Source organism: Halictus rubicundus, chromosome 5 (assembly GCF_050948215.1).
Source record: "Halictus rubicundus isolate RS-2024b chromosome 5, iyHalRubi1_principal, whole genome shotgun sequence".
Lineage (NCBI taxonomy): Eukaryota > Metazoa > Arthropoda > Insecta > Hymenoptera > Halictidae > Halictus > Halictus rubicundus.
Window position 1 is genome coordinate 12039240 of NC_135153.1, and position 20379 is coordinate 12059618.

At 46.5% G+C, this 20379-nt stretch overlaps 1 protein-coding gene and 1 long non-coding RNA gene across 5 annotated transcripts in view; one reads left to right on the forward strand and one right to left on the reverse strand.

The window, feature by feature from the left end:
* Positions 1-20379, reverse strand: part of LOC143354397 (uncharacterized) — a 532419-nt gene that overhangs the window by 346427 nt on the left and 165613 nt on the right. The gene's annotated exons all lie outside the window — the stretch shown is intronic.
* Positions 1-20379, forward strand: part of Kdm3 (Lysine demethylase 3) — a 365285-nt gene that overhangs the window by 306455 nt on the left and 38451 nt on the right. For all 4 annotated transcript variants that reach the window (XM_076788423.1, XM_076788426.1, XM_076788424.1 and 1 more), the window contains exon 9: positions 19264-19411. In XM_076788423.1, the coding sequence (XP_076644538.1) occupies positions 19264-19411 (148 nt within the window). The remainder of the gene's footprint in view (positions 1-19263; positions 19412-20379) is intronic.

Sequence of the window (20379 nt, forward strand, 5' to 3'; positions counted from 1 at the left end):
TTTTTTCTTTTTTTTTTCTAAGAAATATATGTATCCTGTCCTACCTACCGCGGCCGGTCGGTTTGGGTCGCACGAGATAATATGTTGTTTACTCTTCTAAACCTAAACAATCAGTATGAAAGAAAGGCTATTCTCAATCGTGGCATGGCCAACTCAAAATAGATGAGCCGCCTTATTGAATGAGACGCTATCAAGTTACGCACGTGCCTGGTTGATAATACTGTTTCATGGCAAATGCATCCAAAGCGCAAAGGTGGACGACACAGTACAATTTTGTAAATCGAGGAGAGAGCATCGCAGTATTTTTTGTATAACTGAAATTATATGAAAATAAATTTGTATCGTCATTTTATGGAAGTTGTTCATCTCCTAATTCGTTCAGCAACAAATTGTTGCCGTGAAAGAGCTGTTGGTGTGTGATAAAAATTGTGTACATCTTCAAATCTGCATAAAATGGTGTACCAGAGAGTGCGATAAACGATATTCGCATAAAGGTGGGCGTGTCTAATGGTCGCGCAGCGGCGTAGGATCACGTTTCCCCGGTCAACATCAAAAATAGCGCTCGAGTCACGGTTTCGCGAGGCCTCCGTGATTTGAGAACCGTTTCCAGGAAGCGAGGCCCTTGGCTGGCCGGCAAAAACGACGGGAAAAAATATGGTCTCGTGTAAAAAGCGACGAAAAAACTCGGCCCACAAGGCTCGGTCGCAGGCCTGTCATTGATACCGGCGAAAAAAGAACCTCGGTCATGCTCCGAACGGTTTTTATGGGCGTGCGAGCGGTGCGGTCTGCTTCTTTTTTTCCTTGCCCTCGGCTCGCTTAGGAGAACGGGCTCTCGGTTCTCCGGTTTCACGCGAAAAAAATGTCGGCACCGTAGGGATCGGCAGTTTTCAGACGGAAAAAATAGTCTGGGACAGTACTAGAAGCGTACTAGAGATGCACTGCACTTTGTTTTTTGCGTCGTGGCGCCGCCCATTAATAGGAGTGGTCCAGTTCAGCGGAATTCGAGGCATGGGACAGTGGCGTAGCCTCTTGGCAAGCTCGTAAAATTCATTTATCTCTCCTCCTCAAATAAATTTTTAAAAAATAGATTGCAGTGGAATTTAATTAAAAGGGTTTATTCCTGTGTCCGTTCAACGAGACCAAACTTTATAGGCACGAAATTTGGAAAAAATATTCAAAATATTACTTAAAACAGTGGATAATAAATTATAAGATTTTATAAGACAAATGAAAGAAATGGAAATAAATAACCTCCTGAATGTTCCCTGGGGAATTGGGTCGTTTTATTGCCAGAGTAAACGGTCTGATTTGAATAAGGCTTCTATAATTATTATCAATGGATACGGAATTTTTATAAAATTACTCCAGAGCCAATTGTGATTGAAGAATTGATAAATGTATCTTTTTTAGCTTCAGATTGAAAGGGGTTGTTGACGGCACAAGAGAATTTCGACAGCGTTTAGGGGTTCGGTGCGTGTGTCAAATATTTCTTAGCGAGGACAATGGGACGAGGGGATTTAATTTCGGTTCGAAACGGAGCAGAAAACGAAAGGAGCGTTCGGTAGATGCGGAATCGCGTTTCGCCGTCCCTGACAGTATCATGCTTTTGTCTCGGGGCCGACGCATCCGTAAATAGAGGCCGTCTTTCGCTCGACTGTGGTCTCCTTATCTCCGCTCCCTTTACCCCGTGATTTCCGTAAACATATAGCTGGCGGACGGCCAACGTGGAATGGAATACATTATTCGAGAAATTGCGGCCGGCAACGGAGCGTGGCGCTCGTTACACGTCCCGCGTGTATTAATCGAATCGGACGCGTAATCGGTTACACCGTGTAGGAGCGCGCGCGGTTATCGCCCCGGTAATCGTAACGGTGAGATAACGCCCGGTGGCCTTTGCGTTTTTCGAGTGCTGATTACAAATAATTAATTGTGTCCACGATACCGACGCCGTATGAGCCCAGATAACTCGTCCGAGATTCTCGAGCAAAGTAAACGCTTCGAAAAACATTGCTTCCAATACTCCCCACTTCCAAAATGTCCACCGATTATCGATCGCGGGGACGTCAAACGGTATACCGAACCCCGGTAAATTTGTTAATCACTCGAGATTCCCTGGAAATTACGGCTTAATGAAAACACGGACGGTTTTATCGATTGCAATCTCTTAATGGCGAACTAAATTTCACCGATAATTTACTTTCGTTTTTTTCCACATCTCTCTCTCTTTCTCTCTTTCTCTCTCTCTCTCTCTCTCTCTCTCTCTTTCGTAGAAAAGGTTCACTGACACAGAACGCGCCACGGAAAGGGTTGAACCGAGGGCATATGTTGCCCCCGGCGCACAAAGTGAATTGCTTTCGCTCTCCGTCCCTCTGTATCTCCCTCTTTCAACTCCCTTCGACCCCCGTTTTCGACGAACGATTACCGGTGCACGGCTGTTGGAAACCCGACCCCTCTCTTTCTCGTCTCCCACCCCCTCTCTCGCCACCCCCTCTCTCTCTCTCTCCCTCGTCATTATTCGATTTTCACGTCGTTTCCAGTCTCCATTCAAGCCCGGGTCCGGACTCACCCTGTGGAAATCACCCTCCTACGATCGATCAACCGTATCAACCCTTGGAAGCGAGAGACCCACCCTCGCGCGCAACCGTTCGACCTTTTATGCCGCGTTTCGCCGGATTTATTGATCGTCCTCGGGCTTTCGCTGAAATATCCATGTCGAGGACCAAACTGCCGCCTCACCCTCTCTCTCTATCCCTCCCTCCCTCTCTCTCTCTGTATTCTCCCTCTTCCACAACCCCCGGCAACCCCAAACCCCCGTCGAATGGCATTTATACGCCGGGGAAATATTCATTCCGGTGCCAGCCGCGTGTATCGCGCGCAGATTCACGGACAGACGACTCGTTTTAATACGATGACCGCTCGACCGCCGTCTGCGACTATTCCAGGGGGGTTGCCACCCCTCTCCCTAAAGATTCCTGGACTTCGAAAAATTACTGTAATTCGTGCCCCAGTAATTTTTACGTCGGTATTTTATACGCTGAATTACTTCGGTGTCCAATTAGGGCTGGTTTTTTCCTTAGAACATATATCAAGCTTCTATATTTGCGATCAACGAATCGTGAATATCTATGTCATTTTGCTACTTTATCTTTAAAGGAAGAATTACAAAATTGATCTCCGTAGATTCGACAGAGTTAAAGATTGCTATAGCTGATGCCACTAGGTGATTTGACGTGCACGGAACCGCCTCTTGGTAATAGCAATACCTCCAACTTATCTTTAAAAACGTACATGTTCCATGTAATGTTGTACGTGTTTTATCGCATCGTGCTCCCATCGAAAACCGGAAAAAAAGTATCCACAGATATCAATTTGCTCCCGGCCAATTATAAATCGAGCCGCGCCGCAGAAGTTCTGTTAAGACCGCATTAATGTCTACATTTGTTTGTAGATTAAGTACAGTTTTAATTGGCCGTGGATCTCGGCAAATATTTAACGAGGCGCATTGTGCTCGGTAATGATGGGAAGGGAAAGAGATCCTCGAATCTGTTCAGCCGCCGTCAGTGATACCGCGAGGGTGAATCGTGAACGCGTCGAACCCATTAACCGAGAGCCGAAGGTTGAAGAAACAGGTATTCCCATGGACGCACGAGTACGGCAACTATAATTAGAAGACGTGTATTTATGTAATCGTGGGAAGAGCCGTTCTCTCGTTTTATTTCGAGCCATCGAGTCGTTCTCTCTCTCTCTCTCCCTCTCTCCCTCTCTCTCTCTCTCTCTCTCTCTCTCTCTCTCTCTCTTTCGTAGCTATTTGTAGAAATTCTTTTTCCGTGGATCGGCATGCACAACCTCCTTCCTCGAATCCAGACTACACTGTTTCGTAGACGAAACCGAGACCCTGGTCCGAAAAGCATTGCACGCGTCCCTGATTTACTACAATTGCACGTCTTCAAATTCTGCATATCTTCACCGCTTTTTTTTTCAATCGCTTGGCGCAATTAAACCGTCTCCAAAATCTGAATTTTCTCAATTTCTGCAACGAGACCTTTAAAAACTTCCCTGGTCTCGATAACTGATATTATTAATAACCAACTAAAATTATGCAAGGAAAAAAGAAGCTCCCAAGTGGCTGTTGTTTCCTCCGATAGTCACAGGAAGTGTTTATTCTGCGCAAAGATCCACGGTCCAGTCGTAAATAAATGCCCCTTCGTCCTAAAACGCTCGTTCTTCAAACAGTTTGAAAGAAACTCGAAGATCAAAGGCGCCGCGCGCGTCGCAACAAAAATAATTTCAAGAGAACAGACCGAGAATAAAAACGGACAGGTTGTGCACCGTTTCGAAAGGCGTCGATGATTGTTGCGCGCGATCAAGGAAAATGTAATGAAATGTGATGAAAACAAAGCGAGCGCAGCACATTGTTTTCCCGACGCGGTTGCGTCACACGCGTTACGGTTTCAATTGACGCTCGGACCGAAATGAATTTCACTATTTTTACGCGGAATACGAAATCACGGGCGCGTCATGAATATGCGATCGTCATAAATGCATTGCGACGTTCCCGAGGCCGGGCGAGGACTCGTTCGCCTAGGAATCGGCATCAATATTCAACGACACTGAATCAGTCATATTGAACATGGTTAATGCGCGACAATTACGGCTGTCCCGCCGATCGCGTATTTAGAATCGATTACTCTTGGCTCGCCGCTGCAACGAGCATAATAATTGGATCTAGGAAAAAGTTGTTTCTGCGGCGAGAGACTCGTTCAGCAATTTATACCGCAGCGCTCCCGTCGGTGTCCCCTTCGCTTCTGTGTGGGAAACTTTCGCTGAAAACAATTAAAGCGACAGAAACGCTGCTCCGATACCATCTTTGGAACAATAATATAACTCGCCGGCTAAATTTACACCGGGAAAAACCGGAATTTCTTCTTCTTCTTCTTCACCTTCGTCGCACACTCCTCCGGTGAAAATTCATTTCTACACGCTGCAGATTCCTATTTTTCTATCGGTTTCGCGTCGTTACATGTTGCAACCTTAGACATTGTGATCTCTTCTGTACGGAGCGTGTCGCAATTTGTCGTGTCACCACTTCGGACGAGATAATCGGCCGCGTCGATGTGTGAAACGGAAATAGCTGAAAACTATCGCGCAACTATTCTCGAGGAGCCCGCGAGGGTTAAGAAAACGTTCCTCCGCGATCGTTAGGCTCCGAAATAGAACGATCCGGCCGCGGCGATATTTTACTGTAGCTATAATTTCATCTTAATGGTAATATTCTCGCCGCGCCCGATCTCCCGAAGAACGCCAGCTATTTGGCAGCCCATCAAGCCCATAATTCAATTATTCCGAGCGGCGTGTATTTTAAACATCCCAGACAAGCCCGGCGACCAACCGTTCCCCCGGAAGGTTAACAAGCGGAACTTCTGCGCGGAATGATCTTTGACCGTCTGTTCCGGTCTCGTCGAGGCGGCTTCGCAAAAAGCGCGTCGCCAGTTTCCGAAGTCGAGCCACGAATTTCCCGAGGCGAATCCCGAGCCAAGCGAACGCTACTCCCTTGCTCTCTCTCTCTCTCTCTCTCTCTCTCTCTCTCTCTCTCTCGTCGACTAGTCCGGCGAAAATAGACGGTAGTAAGACGTTTTGGCACGTGGTCCTCCCACCGGGACCAATTTTACAAGCGTCGACCACTCGTCAAAGCTTAAGCGGCCGGAGCCGCGAATTCCGGCTGCCGTGGGCTGCCAGCAAAGTCCCCCCCGTCCCCCCGTACTGTCTCCGCGATTTTTACGCCAATTTCATCCCTAAAGATAGCGCCTGGCAATTACAAACACCGCCGGCTCCTGTCTGCGCGCACAGAATGGCTCCGTAACGTCTCGTGTCTAGCAAAACACTGCGAGACGCTAGGAAGCGGTTCAGACCACTCTTCTGCGCGCACAGAATTTCACCTGTAACGTCTCACGTGTACAAAATCACAGCGAGACGCTAGGGAGCGGTTCAAACTACTTTTCTGCGCGCACAGAATTTCGCCCGTAACGTCTCACGTCTAGAAAATCACAGGGCGACGCTAGGGAGCGATTCAGACCACTCTTCTGCGCGCACAGAATTTCACCCGTAAGGTCTCACGTCTAGAAAATCACAGCGAGACGCTAGGGAGCGGTTCAGACCACTCGTCTGGGTGCTGTCTAGCGGTTGGCTGGGAAACGTGACCCTATGGAGGTCTACAGAACGGATTATAGTGGAAGTAATGCAATTGCAGGCTGAAGAAAGTTTGGAAAATTGAAATGGGTTGTAAAGTGACGTTTCTGTTTGTTAAAGTAGCGTTGATATGGAATTTTTATAGATTGTAATTTGAGTGACGTTGCAGTTGTAGAACGAGTAAACGTTTTATGCCTTATACTATGCCTGCGTCCGGGGAAGGCCAGCGAGTGTGAGTGGTTGCATCATGCGGAGCGAGGTTTGAAAAAGTTAATTGTCCGGTGCGCGGCGATGTAACAAGTTAAACGGTTCGCAGCTCTGAATGTACATCTATATTCGTGCTCGCGGACGATCGCGGAACGAGAGGCAATACGTGGCCGAGTCAACAGGTTAATCCCGTGCAACATTAACGTGACGAGTCTCAATTACGTTCCTGCGATAAAACGCCGCCTCGGCCAGAGCCAGTAGTACTCACGGCGTTCTCTCTCCCTCTCTCTCTCTCTCTCTCTCTCTCTCTCTCTCTCTCTCTCTCGCTCTCTCTGTTCTCCTCTCTCTCTTTTCCTCTCTTGGTGCTCGGCTCTCGTACCCGAACGCAGAAACTAAATCCGATTCGTATTATTAACGGCGGGGGCTATCGCGGTTGCGCCAGCCGCTGCCCGCTGCCTCCGGATATATTAATGGCTTCCGAGTAAACGTGGCAGCCGGTAGCCGTTGCCTGGCTTTTGCAAGGTTAGTGACATTTACCCGAGTCGCTTAGACCCTCTACACAGCGGTCGATCTCGACGCTTGCCCGGATTCGAGACCCTTCTGCCTGCGACGCCCCAGGGCGAGCCCTACAGTCGATAATATAGGAAACTTCGGCTAAAATACTCGTTAAAAATCTGCACGAGCTTTTTCACAACATTGCGAGGTTTTGAACCAGGTTCGAAATGTTGTTATTCGCTGGAAAAAGGGAACAGGCTTGTCTACATCCGTCTCGTAGCATTATAAAGGTCAGTTTAGGTCTACGGAAATAATTACCGACGCCAGAAAGAACTTGCTCGTGCCTGTGAAATCGTCTCGTAGCATTATAAGGACTGAACACAGTGTTGCAAAATTAATCCTTGTCAATAAAAAGGATTTATACATGCCCGAAGCTGTCTCATAATATTATGATAATCGTTGTAAAGCTGTAGAAATAATTATCTGCGTGAAGGGGAGCTTGTATATTCCCGTAGATGCCACACAATATTTATTAGCAAGAAGCAAGCATAATATAACGTACAATGAGGATAGAATAGCGTAGTTTGCTGAAGGTTCTCGAAAGGGTTCTCACGATCATCAATCGTCTACATCGACTCCCTACGTTGCTGACTCGAGGTTTCTTTCCCATCGACAGGTCTAGAATCGTGCAAGTCACCGAGAATCTCAAGTCCGTTCACGGTTTCTATTAATCGTGCCGTTTCCTGGTTTCGGAGATGGGTTTTTGCGAGACGCAAGGTCAGGATCAAACACGTCGTGAGTCATCGTGTCTGCTCGCACGAATGAAAAAAAAGAAAGAACGAGAGATACGGTACGCGATGATCGTAATCCCGTGGCCTCGATCGTCAGCCATTGTCTTGCCCTGAGCACCGTGTGCGAGCTCGTGTGTTCTTTTACGGCGAACCGATCAATTTGCATCCGCAAACGTTGCATTAACGATCTCTGCTCACTCGGAACAGAATTCCTCGTCGTCATCGAGCTTCCTCCTTCTGCTTCCTCCGCTCTGTTCCTCATAACAAAGGTTAATTAAGGTTAGCCTGACAACAGCCTTCGAGGCCTTACCTCTTATTCGCAGCGCTGTCTTCTTCTTCTTTCTTTTGATTACCACCCCCCCCCTTCCCCGAGAAAACTGTACATTAAAGACGAATAATAACGATGGCGGTAATTAGTCGACGATCGCGTCGGCCCATGGCTTTCATCAACCTGCTCCGGAAACAAATAAGACCCGTCGCATTAGCATTCTTTGGAAAACTTCTTGCGAACGCGACTTTGATTACAATTTGATTCCTCGGACACAGGTGGACATAATGAACGTAGATTACGACGACTCATTGCCTTGGCTAGATCGTTGAAAGCATGTTTGTGGTGGTCTTTAACATTTTGCCAAAGCAGCGATCTCAAAATGTTCATAAAAGTAATGTAACAAAATACAAATTTAGGAGATAAAATGTATGGTATTGAGTACAGTGAATTCTCGATTAATGTCAACAACACGGGTCTTGCCAGCGTCATGTATCGTCCAGGAGACATACCCGAGCCGTATTATGTTTACCGAGGCCTCTCGTGGGGTACAACCCGCGATAGTGGGGATAATTCCACGACGTTTATCATCCAGGTCTTGGCGACATATATACAGAAATGACTGTACCTTCTTTTTCATTGGGGAATCTAGTGTTAAACACATGGAACGTTGAAGGTGATATAGTCAAATCGGTGGTGGTTTATCGTTGACAGAAGATTTGAACGTTTTCCGGTGCACAATGGATAGCAGAACGGGATGCAGTTTTTCGGGATTGCGAATCGATCTGATACGTCGAGCTGCGGGCTTATGTTGTTGCGTGCAGCTCGCGAGGAGGGTAATTCTCGTTCCACCCGGTACACGTACCCGTTACACCGTATATGCCTGGAACGTCGACCGTGTGCCCAGCCTACCTGTCCAAATGATGCATTGGCCGAGCGCATAGGTGTGCGCCGGCCCGGCTGTCCGTGAGACGGGCTCTCAACCAGCACGTGTGCGTCACGAAAACTCGTTTCGTATCTCTTACTCGTTTTTTCTCCCCTACCTCTTTCTGCTCCTCTCTCACTCTCTTTCTCTCTCTCTCTCTCTCTCTCTGTTTCCACGCTCTCTTATCCGTCTCCCGGGTTTACGATACCCGCGCATACGTGTGCGTGCGTGTAGATAGGTTCGCGCACGGTCGCTCGCTCGCGCCCGCGCGCGTCGAAGCTCCGTCTGCGGTGAAATTACGTCACGTAGAAATCATGGTAATCACACGGTGGGTGCAGAAAGCGTAGGAATGCAGCCGCTAATTTGCACCGAGCGATACACATTGGCCGAGCACAAAGCCGCGTCGCGACAACAGAAAAAGAAATAGAAATAGAAAAACCGAACGGCCGAGCTGGATTTTTTTCGCCTCGGTTTGCCTGGGTGTTTCGGTGCCGTTGTCGATTCTTTTATTTTTTCTTCTTTTCTTTTTCGCGACTGGTTCCCCGCTGAAATTCGGCAAAACTGCGCGGCTATTCCCTCGATCGTCCGGGAATTTATCGAATCCATATTTCACGCCGGCCCTCGGCGCAGACTTCTTTTTCAGAATACACGGTGCGATCGAAATGTTCTCGTGATTGCCACGTCTCCCGTGACAGAGAGATTTAATAGAGAAAACTTACCGTATCGTTGTATCGATCTGTTCTGCAATTTCAAAATCCGAGAGGAGAAAATTTGTTACAGAAATATTGTAGATCAGTCCTGGACGCTTTTCAGTTTCCAGTATAACTAAAATTGCAATGCGTTTCCGAATTTTTTGAATAGGTAAAAGCTCCCCACGCGCGTACAAAGTAATCGAATTCGAGCAGATTGATTAATTGAACTTCAAGAAACTCGTGGTTCCAGCACGAGCAAGGAATGATGGTCGACGTCCAATAGGATTTCGGTCGAACGAGTCGTCATTCTCGTTCGACGAGGTCCAATTACGAGGGTGACCGAACGCAGAAACGCGATCGTCGAGCAGACGGCGAATGAAACGCAACGTGCACCGCGAGTAATAATCCAGTGACCTTTGCCGAGCTGGTTTTCCAGTCCAATTACGCCATAAAGAAAAGCCGCGGGGACACGTCAGCCGGCTAAGATACCCGCGCAACGTCGAGGTTGGACGTGCCTCTTTAAAGGACAGCGTCGACTAGCGCGTACAGCCATTGTGCCTTGTGAATGCATTGATATGCGATCGACGCGACGACTTTCAAAACTTCTAGTCATCCGAATACATTTACAGCGGTTCGATACTTCGTGCGCTGCATTGTCTTTCTATAAATAAGTTCTGCTGAACTCGCAACCGTCTCATCCCAAACAGATAGTCGCTGGGAATTCGATCTGCCGGAGAAAATTACTGTGCAATCGAACTTTGATTGTTTTGCCGCAGCGATCATCTTTGGGTCGACTAACACTAGCGTAGGAGTTAGGTTTGTAGGAATCGAGCTTTCATTGCAAACATTGCGCATACTGTGGCAATCGAGTCTCTTAACAATAGATTGCCGGGTGAAAAAGAAGGTACAGTGACTTCTCGATATATGTCAACAACACGAGTCTTGCTATGCTCCGAGCCGTGTTATGTTTATACTCCTCGGCGCCAGAGGCCTCTCGTGCTTCGTGGCGATAAGTGGGGATAATTCCGCGACGTTTATTATCCAGGCCTTGGCGACATATATAGATAAATCACTGTCTATTGTTAGATGTTGATTCCCTCTGACAGATTGGTGGTATTGTATAATAATGAGGGTGACCTACCTTCATAATTCTATTAAAAACCAACACATGTTTAAAAAATATACATATAGCAATAAAATCGTAATTGCGTCAAATTGACTAGCTCCGGGAATCTAGTATTAAAGAGTTATTTAGGATTCATAGCTCAGGTTGTAATGCAACGTTTCAAGCGCGTGCTGTGGTATACAAGTTGCAGTTGGCAATTTTCTACTGGGGGAGTTAAATTTGTAAAGCAACGGTGAAGGTTCTACCGCCGAAATGAAGGTCCATAGTAGCAGACGAAGGGTCGCAACGCCCACAGTGACCTAACCCGGCCTAAAAGAAAAGCATAGCACCCAATGACCAGAAAATCGTGGCACACCTTTCTGCAGCAACACCGGAGTCACCGGCGCGCCTATACAGAGGCATCGAGCACTCGGCTCGCAACGAAAGGAAAAATAGTCTTTGCAGAGTCTCCGACCGGGGGGAACGTTAGCTCCCCGTGGCGAGAGCAGGTCAGGTAGAAGAAAGAAAGAAAGGGAATCGGAATGAAAGGAAGAGAAGCGAGGAAGAAGGCGGGCAGACAGGTGTCTGGCGGCCATCTTGGCCGTCTCGAGCGCCTCAGAATGTCAGCGTGGTAAGGTCGAGCCGAGGAAAGCGGTATTCAGCGCATCCTACAAAATTCATGAGCCGTAAAATTCGAGGTCCCGGCATAATCGAGAGACTACGCGACTCCGCTTCGCCTCTGCTCCGCGCTGTTCCGCGCTCCGCTTCGGCCGCGGCTCCCCGGATAAGAGTGAAGCATCGTCGTTGTCTCGGCCGGGGAATCGCGGCCCCCGGGTTTCCGTTCGGTACCGCGATTACTTAGCGGTTCGCCGTCGATCTCGAAAGTTTTCCACCGTCGACCAGATAGTGGCCGAGTAATGGGTTTAATGGCGGCCATAATTCCCGAGACACCGCTTTGTTTTATCGAGAGCTATCGACCGCTCGAGAGCACACCTCCTCCGAACGCGAAAGCACCTCTCGGTGATCCGAGCACGGGTCGAGACTCTCATCCGACGTGTGTTCAGAGTTTTTCGCGACGCGCCTCGTGCGAAGCTAAATTGGCTCGCACCTTCGTCGTGAAACTGGAGCGTTTGTGAAATTAAATTGCAGTCTTGGTTTGTTACTGATTGTGTTGTGCAGTCTCGGAGACTCGTCCAGAATCATTCGATTTTATCGAGCTTACATGTTCGTTTTTAAATGTACGTTGGCGTGTCTTTGGGACATGAGGAGATACTGTTTTGCAATGTTTATTCAGTTGAAGATAGTCAAATTAATTTGATACGCTATTTAAAGTGGTCGTACACGGCATAATGTTCAGGGACTCGAATTTTTCAAATGTTTCAACTCTTTGCACTCGAAGCTGTTTTCAAACCATTTCTTCTGACCTAGAATATTTCCGTTGTGCATAATTTATTTATTTCCTTTTCTGCATATGACGTCTATCACTCCGTACTTACAACATTGAAATTTTTATGCATTTCGTAGGTACCAGTATAGTATAAAAATTGTTTTAGATAATAGTGTAGCAATTTTTAGTGGCACCTTAGAGTCGCCGTTCGAGTGATAAGGGTTAATATTCCGTGGCGAGTTGCGTTCGATGAAACATTTTAGCGAAGGTAGGCGGCGAAACAAATGGTGGTAGCGACCGCGGGATAAAAGTGCTATTCTTCCAGAGGCAATTACCGAACACAAAGGACTGGCCAAACACTGTTGGCTTTTAAAATTCTCGGAGCAGCTCGAGAAAAAAATTTAAAGGACCGTTCAGAATTTCCAGGAATCGTTCGGAAAAGATCGGTCCGAAACGACGCGGCGAGGAAAAGAGGGGACGCGAACGGTTGATAAGCACGCTTCCCCGTCCTTGGGTGGGTTTCCAACGGAGCTTAGGCTCCCGAGGTGCGTTACGTATACGTGTCACGATTTGTAAACAGTCGGCGACCGATCAATGGCCCCTTCCAAGAAATTTGTCTCCTCGTCTGTTTTCCGAGACAGCTCAGGAGATGAGCAGCGTGTCTGTCCGCCTCGAGTCAGTGTCAGCGCGTCTTGTTGCCTTTAACGCGTGTTGTAACGTGCTCCTCCCGGGGCCCCCGTGTTTGGTAAATACCGAATGAAAATAAATTCCTGGCCAGGCCCGGGGAAAGGGAAAGCGGCGAAGGTCGAGGCAGATACGCGCGCAACGCGAGTCCTCGTGGGCCGCGTTTTAGCCTGGATCGCTCGATCTATCCCGCATTTCCGTCTACAGCGAGCTACAGGCGATCGCTGATCCAGCCCCGGTCGCGTTCCCCGAAAATCTCGAAATTCGTCTTAACGCCGCTCGCATAGTTTCGGTTATTCGATTGTGAAATTAGCTGTTCGAGAATCGGGAACGTGCTCGAGTGTTTATACCTGTGCTGGGAAGAGAATCAGGACACTCTGTGCGTGCCGTGGGAAGCTCGTTGACTCTTCATGCTGGCTCGAAGAAAGGAATTTCAGAAGGATAGTATCGCGAGCAGTGTAGACAAGTGCGAGGAGTACGGTTCGCGAGTCTCTCGAGAAGGTTTCCGGAAGAACTTCTATTGGGAAGGAAGCGGTCGTTGAAATTTGGAACTTGATGAGGGAAGAGGCTAGATCTAGAGGCTAGTTCCGTTCGCTGCGAAAGAGTAAGGAATTTATTGCTAGGAATTTGTACGTACACTGTACGCCTGACCCGTGACATTCAATTTTATTTATTTTATATCGTGATATCGGCAACAGAACAATACAATACGTCCATAGGTACTCCGGGAAATGGTAACAGCTAGCACGTGTGTGAACTTCATCGAAAAGCGACGGTATAAACTGAAATAATGTACTTTTATTTTCTCGAAGCAAATCGATTTCGTCAGCTGAAAATTGAAAATAGAATGCTTTTCATTGTCATACCGATAGTTTTGAATCTAATCCTCGATTGTCTTGGTACATCTTAACGTACCTCAAACTTTTCTCTGTGCAGACTGCGGATTTTATGCATTTATGGCAAAAATGCGTAGGTACAATTTGAAGCAGTGGATAAATTAACCCCTTGCCTTACAATGTCGAGTCAGACGAAGATTCTGAACAGAGTCTAATAAATATGTATGGTATTAATTTCCTTTAAACCGAAATAAAATTCTATTTTGTTCTAGTTGATATATCTCCTTTGGGGAAAACATAGGCATACAATAAATATAAGTTTTCTCCCTTTTTCTTTTAAACCAGAATAAAATTGTATTTTGTTGTAGTTGATATATCTCCTTTGGGGAAAACATAGGCATACAATAAATATAAATTTTCTCCCTTTTTCTTTTAAACCAAAATAAAATTGTATTTTGTTGTAGTTGATATACATCTTTTGGAGAAAACATAGGCATACAATAAATATAAACTATCTTTTTTTCTATGCAATTCTGGACGATGAAGAATGTCTAATCTTTATAATCACTAAATAAATGGTAGCGCAATGGGTTAAAAGAATTTAAGAATATCGATGAATTAACTTGTGCGTCTAATATTATGTAGCAGTGATGGTGCATTGAATTGACCACTTTGGACATTGCATGCTTGGCACAAAATACATCACTATCGACTGGAAAGCCGGTCAATTACCAATTTTCGAAAAAGGACCGATAAAATTTGAAGTTTTGGTGAAAAACGTGGCTTTTCAGGCGCACCGATGCGCTCGGTGGATGCAATAAGCGCGCGTTGCATAACGCGGACACATCGAATCCATAAAAAGGGATCGGTGTACATATATATTCTCACGAGAAGAGGCCCTCGGCGACTCGTCATCGGACGCGAGATAAAGAGAGCGAGAGATGAGGATAGAGAGAGAGAGAGAGAGAGAGAGAGAGAGAGAGAGAGAGAGAGAGAGAGAGAGAGAGAGAGAGAGAGAGTGAGAGAGAGAGAGGGTGGGAGGGAGGGGAGAGACCGGGCAGCCTCGAACGAGCAAAACAAAAGAGGCCGCGAGGCAAGGATGCGTAAGGCCTTTTTTGGCGATACTCTCGGCGTATGTCGCGAAGAAGCGAGCAGACTCGGTCTTCTGGTCAGGCCAGTTCCGAGGCGACCGGATTTTTCAAAGGTTGCCTGCGCACCCCGAACCTGTCCTCCCCTGTTCCCATACCGGCGACTGGTTTATCGACCGGCCGTTCCTGCTCTGTTGCTGTTTGCTATAGCTGTAGCTGTAGCCGTAGCCAGCCTGCCTCCTCTTTTCTTCTCTCGATGCTCGATTTCTGACCACCGTCCGAGAAAAAGAGACACGCGGCACCAGGAATTCCTGTCCTGTCGGCCTTCGAACATCCACGCTCTGCGATTAATCCCCCTCTGTCTCTCTATTCCTCCCTCTCTATCGTCCCTCCCACGGGAGGTTCATTTTGTCGGCTCGATTAGAATTGGACTGCTACCTGAAATGATCGAAAATTAAACGTTGCGGTCCGTTGTTCCGCCATCTTGATAACGGCCATTCGGTGTTCTATCCGACTGGTGTTTGATATCTTGTTTCATGGGATATTTTGCGAACTGGTTTGCTAAATGTACTAACTAGTAGGTCGTCCCATAAGTTCGTGCCGTGGATATGGTTTCTATTATTCACAATTGAAAATTGTTTCAATGAAAAACCGCAGAAATTTTATAGTGACGGTATGATGTCTTTGCCAACAAGGTCAGAAGGGGTTGTGGAACGAAAGGGTGATTACATATTTTATTTTTAGAACTTAAATGGTACAAAAGTAAACGGCACGAACTTATAGGACGACCTAATATATACTATAAAAGGCAGTATACATGTCAATTTTTTTTAAATACACAAGATTGAGTCATATAAAAATTCATTTCACGTTCCAATCACTGATTTCCTAGCAATAAAATTGTAAAAACGAGATTCGACTTGGTTTTTGATATCGGGTCTGACAGGACGTCCTCAGAAATTTTAATCCTACCAACGTTGTTCCTATAAACGTGTGCAACCTCTGTTAGCATAATCAGTAGCTCCCAGAGCATGTGTACCCGTACAAACTTTTTCTTACCGTCGCGGTGAGTCCCAGAAATAATTAATTCAGATTCCGGTCTCGCAAGTCGTTCGCAAATAAAATTTCAAAAATATACCAACGAACGCTTCACATGGAATATCGATTGGAGATCGCACAGCACTTCCTGCGGAGCAAGTATCACGGTGCAAACCCGCTAAAAACCGGCACCGATCGTCGCTACCGAGAGAACACGTCGAAAAAGAGAGAACGCGAGAGAAAGAGAGAGAGAGAGAGAGAGAGAGAGAGAGAGAGAGAGAGAGAGAGAGAGACCAGGACCAGGTCCCAAGAAAGTCGTCGCAGCTGGTTCCAGCTGCGGCGGTTTTTCCGCACGGCGACTCGTGTCATTTGTATGGAAAGCAGGTTCGCCGAGTTTCGCCGTGGCGTTAATAAACATCAAGCGGCCATGTTTAAAATTAACGTCGCCCGATCGGTTCGTTACCGGCGTGTACTTTTTTATATATCCCGGGCCGCTGGTCTCTCGCTGACCAGCGACGAACGACTTCCCCCTCCCCACCGAAAGTTTTCCCCGTAAAATTAAAAGTTCGCCGATCCAACGGGAAAGAGGAGGAAACTTGCCATAATTTATGCATAACGCGTTCTTTCGCCGGAAACTCGGCTCGGCTTCGAGAAAATCTCGCCCCGGGAAATTGCTCTCGAATCTTCCGCCGCTGAGTGAATCCCCCTGGGCCAGAAGAATCCATCTTGAACAGCGTTCTGCGCTCGCTTCGCGACTGTGCGCGCGCGGTTTTGTGTATCTACCGGTTCTGCAATCCTCTGGAGGTGTTTCCGCTGCTCGATGTCGAAGAGATTCGATTTTACGGAACAGTTTTGTCTGTGGTTATTTCAGGGATATTCGCAAAATATTAATAATTGCAGCAAACGTGTGCTCCAGCATGATCGCTTTGAGGCCGAGGACCTTTTAAAATATTTCCAAGGTTCCTCGTTTTAAATCTTACAAGTATAGCTGCTCAAAATTCACAATCACAAATTTTCAAGACTATCTGTACGGGGCTAGGAAAAGTTATTCTATACTTAAAAACGTGGTATATTAAGCACTTTTTTATTTAAATAATTATTTCTTTGAACTGGAATGGGAATATATGTATGTACAGACCAAATTCAATTGTTCCTGCCTTATGTACCTGTTGGTGATAAACAGACAGCGGATCTTTATGGAAAATAATAATTGTCAGCGACAATTGCAAGAGATGGAAGCCAGACATATATATTGTTGCTCTTCAATCATTTTAATTATTCCACTGTTTCGTGCAAACCCATTCTTGCTAAAAATGCACAAAATCCGCAGTCTAATAATGAAGAATTGCATTAATTGCGAATCCACTATTGCCAAGATTAAAATACAGGGGTCAATAGAAATTGTGGGCAGACAATTTGCAATTACCTAAATGGCTTAAGACTGCTCTTCTAGGAAGAGCAACACCATGCAACCTTGCGCACGGATTGGGAGCCGCGCGATTCACACGGCAGTGGCTGCAACAAAGCAGATACCGTTTAAAAATCGGCGATTCCCAGCAGCGCAGGGAGTTAAGAGCGAAGAGAAGGAAAAAAAGGAAGAAGGAAAAGAAAAAGGAAACTGGAAACGGCAGCGACGCTTTCACCGAAGTTCGGGTCCGTGCACGGGGGGTATCATTTGCGGTAAACGTTGCAAAACACGGGACCGATTTATGCAGCGCCGCGGCCGACTGAATAAGTCAGCCTCGTTTCAGAGATGCAAATCGCTCGGATGCAGAAACTGGTTGTTCCGGTACACGTCGTAGCGTAATAATAAGCTCCGCTCCGTTCTCGGAACGGGTACGAGAGAGGCGGCAGGTCTCTCTCTCTCTCTCTCTCTCTCTCTCTCTCTCTCCTCCAGGGGCCTCTTTCGATCTCCTGGAAAACGATCCCATCGGCTCGGCTCTACTCCCGGTTCCCCACGGACTCTGCATTATGCTCTGCTGAAAACTGCACCGGCAAATTGTTCCTCCTGCTAACATATTTTCCTTGGAAATGCTGCGGAGAATCGGCGCCGACATCCCGAGCCGATCGCACGATTTCGTTCGATCGCAATCGTATTTCTGGAGTTTCGAATTTCGGACGGTTCGCGCGATTTTTCCTCGGTGGATTTAATCGAGTTTCATCGTTCTCGTGAAAGACGTAATTTTTCTAAATGATATCGTAGTTGTGTGCGAGGAGCAAACAGCCGGCGATAAAAGATAAGGCGGTAATAAATCGACACGGTTCGCGAATTTATTCACCTGTTCGCGGAACGATCGTTTTTCCTATTTCCCTGTTGATCGTCGATTTCAATTGCAAAATCGTGTCGGGGTTTTTTCCCGTCGGTGATCGGACAGAGACACACGGTCCCACGAAAACCGAAAGAGACTGGTTTTCCATGGGCGCAGTTATTTATCGCGTGAATCCAACGCGTGCATTGTAAAGTCCGCCGACCGAGGAGGCGAGATAAACACGCGCGTTCCGCACGTAACAGTATAAATAACTTGCGCAAGCATTAATGAATGCTTATCTGGCCGAGTCCGTTAAAAAGTCACGATATGTACGCCGAGCTACTGCCACCGTTGTCGTCGGCGTTACGTTATCAAGGCTCTTTTTGTACGAGCATCTACGAGCTGCGCCGGAGACACGCCGATTTTAATTGCGCTATTTTAACGCGGTTTTATCTATTTTTCTATTCGCTATCTCGCTCGGCTATCTCGCTATTAATATAATAAACAAATGGAAATAACGCCGAGCGTTTACGTCGCGACGTAATCGCGACAGCGTACCGAGAATCGATTACATTAATTGGTCACGTGTTTCGGCAGGGAAAGAAGATGTTTAATAAACGCTGTAGATAGGTCTCCGATGAATTCAGACGATCCAGTCGCGTTAGACGGGATAAGAAGTATTTTTAATGACATGCTAATGAATATTTTATGACCAGACTGCCGCGTTTATGCATTCAGGAATGAACAAGCCACAGACAAAACAGTGAAAACATCGGAAGGAATAATTAATGCTATGCTATTTTTGACTTGCCGAAGTCGCTTAGAGGAGAGATATGGTTTTATTTGAACCATGCTTCTCGATGTGATCGAAGACAGTTTTTATGTTTACGCAACGATCCGCTGTCCATTTATGATGTTTATAAATTCTAAAAATAACTGATGGAAAATATTCACGCAATTTCACCTAATAGGCACTTGTGGGCTGTACTTATCTGTAAACGAGTTCAAATTTTGTATTCGTTTCTTGCAAACCGAATACCATTTTTGGGTCCCTTGCCCCAATTCAAAATCGACTCATTCCAGTAGGGTTGCTTTAATTTAAAAAACGATTTGATCCAAATCAGTAGGATGCTCATTTTTCAAAAAAATTGTAGAGCACAACCTCAGTGTTTGCCAAGGTCAATGAAATCGAAAACAGATTGTCGAGATGTAGAATCTATGCGTAAAGCGGAGGATCGACCGAGAGCATCTACTCCGAGGTGAACCCGAAGAGAACCGTGTTGTAACCTTGAAACTTTTGTGTGCGTTGCAGGGAGCGGCGAGAAGCGGAAGTCCGGCTGGAGCGTGAACGCGAGAAAAGGGAGGCCAAGATGGAAAGGGAGAGGCTCGAGAAGCAGAGGGCCGCCGAGCAGGCAGTTCACAAGCACTTCGAGGAGTCCCTCAGGCTGGCACAACAAAAGGTTAGTCAGCCTTTACTGCCTGTTTTTCGCCGGCGCGCGTGTTTTTAATGACCTCCGGCCTCGTTCTGCCGGTGCCGGTGCCGGCAGCGTGTCCGACAGATGCTCGACACAAAAATTCACGGGAATTATAATCGCCGGCACTCTCCAAAACCGAGGCCCGATCCCCGAAACAACCACTCGACTTTTTCCCTTTCTCTAGACGGTCGAGCCCCCCTTCCCGGTCCCCGCCAAATTAATCATCGAATTCCACAGAAAACCTTCCTTGGTAGCTCGTCGAAATTTATTCATGACGTTCGTAATCATGGACTCCGAAGTTGGTCGAAATCTGTGACACCAAATGGCATCTTTGTGGAAAACTGAAACGATAGTTTTTGTTTTGGGGGGGGGGGGGTGCTGTGAAGCGAGCCTTGGTGGTTGTGTTTTTATTTTGAACTTCTACGGAGGATGTTGTAGTAGCCAGGGTTTGTACAGAAATATTCACAATTGAATAGTTTTAATATCTTGGCTTCAAGCAACCCCTTAACACAGGGGATGAATTTTTATTCCACTCCAATGTCTAGAAATTAATTTATAAATGTCTGCATTAGCAGAAGCATTTATAATCTACTGGTAACTTGACTGTTATATCTTGAAGCAACCCTGAACACAGGGGATAAATTTATATTCCACTCCAATTTCTATAAATTAATGTATAAATGTATGTATAAGCAGGAGCATTTATAATCTTCTAGTAACTTGACTGTCATATCTTTAAGCAACCCTTGACAAAGGGGATGACTATCAGGAATTTATTTTTTAAAATGGGTTGTTTCTCCAGCAACGGTTAAATAGCGAAGCGATTTCCCACAGCCTGAGAAATTGCGCATCGAAGTACGCCGTCCCACGACCTGAAAAATCATTACGAAACGGTTTTGTGGGGTACTGGGGGAATCATAACAAGGAAAACGGAACCTGGCCCCAAGGGGAAA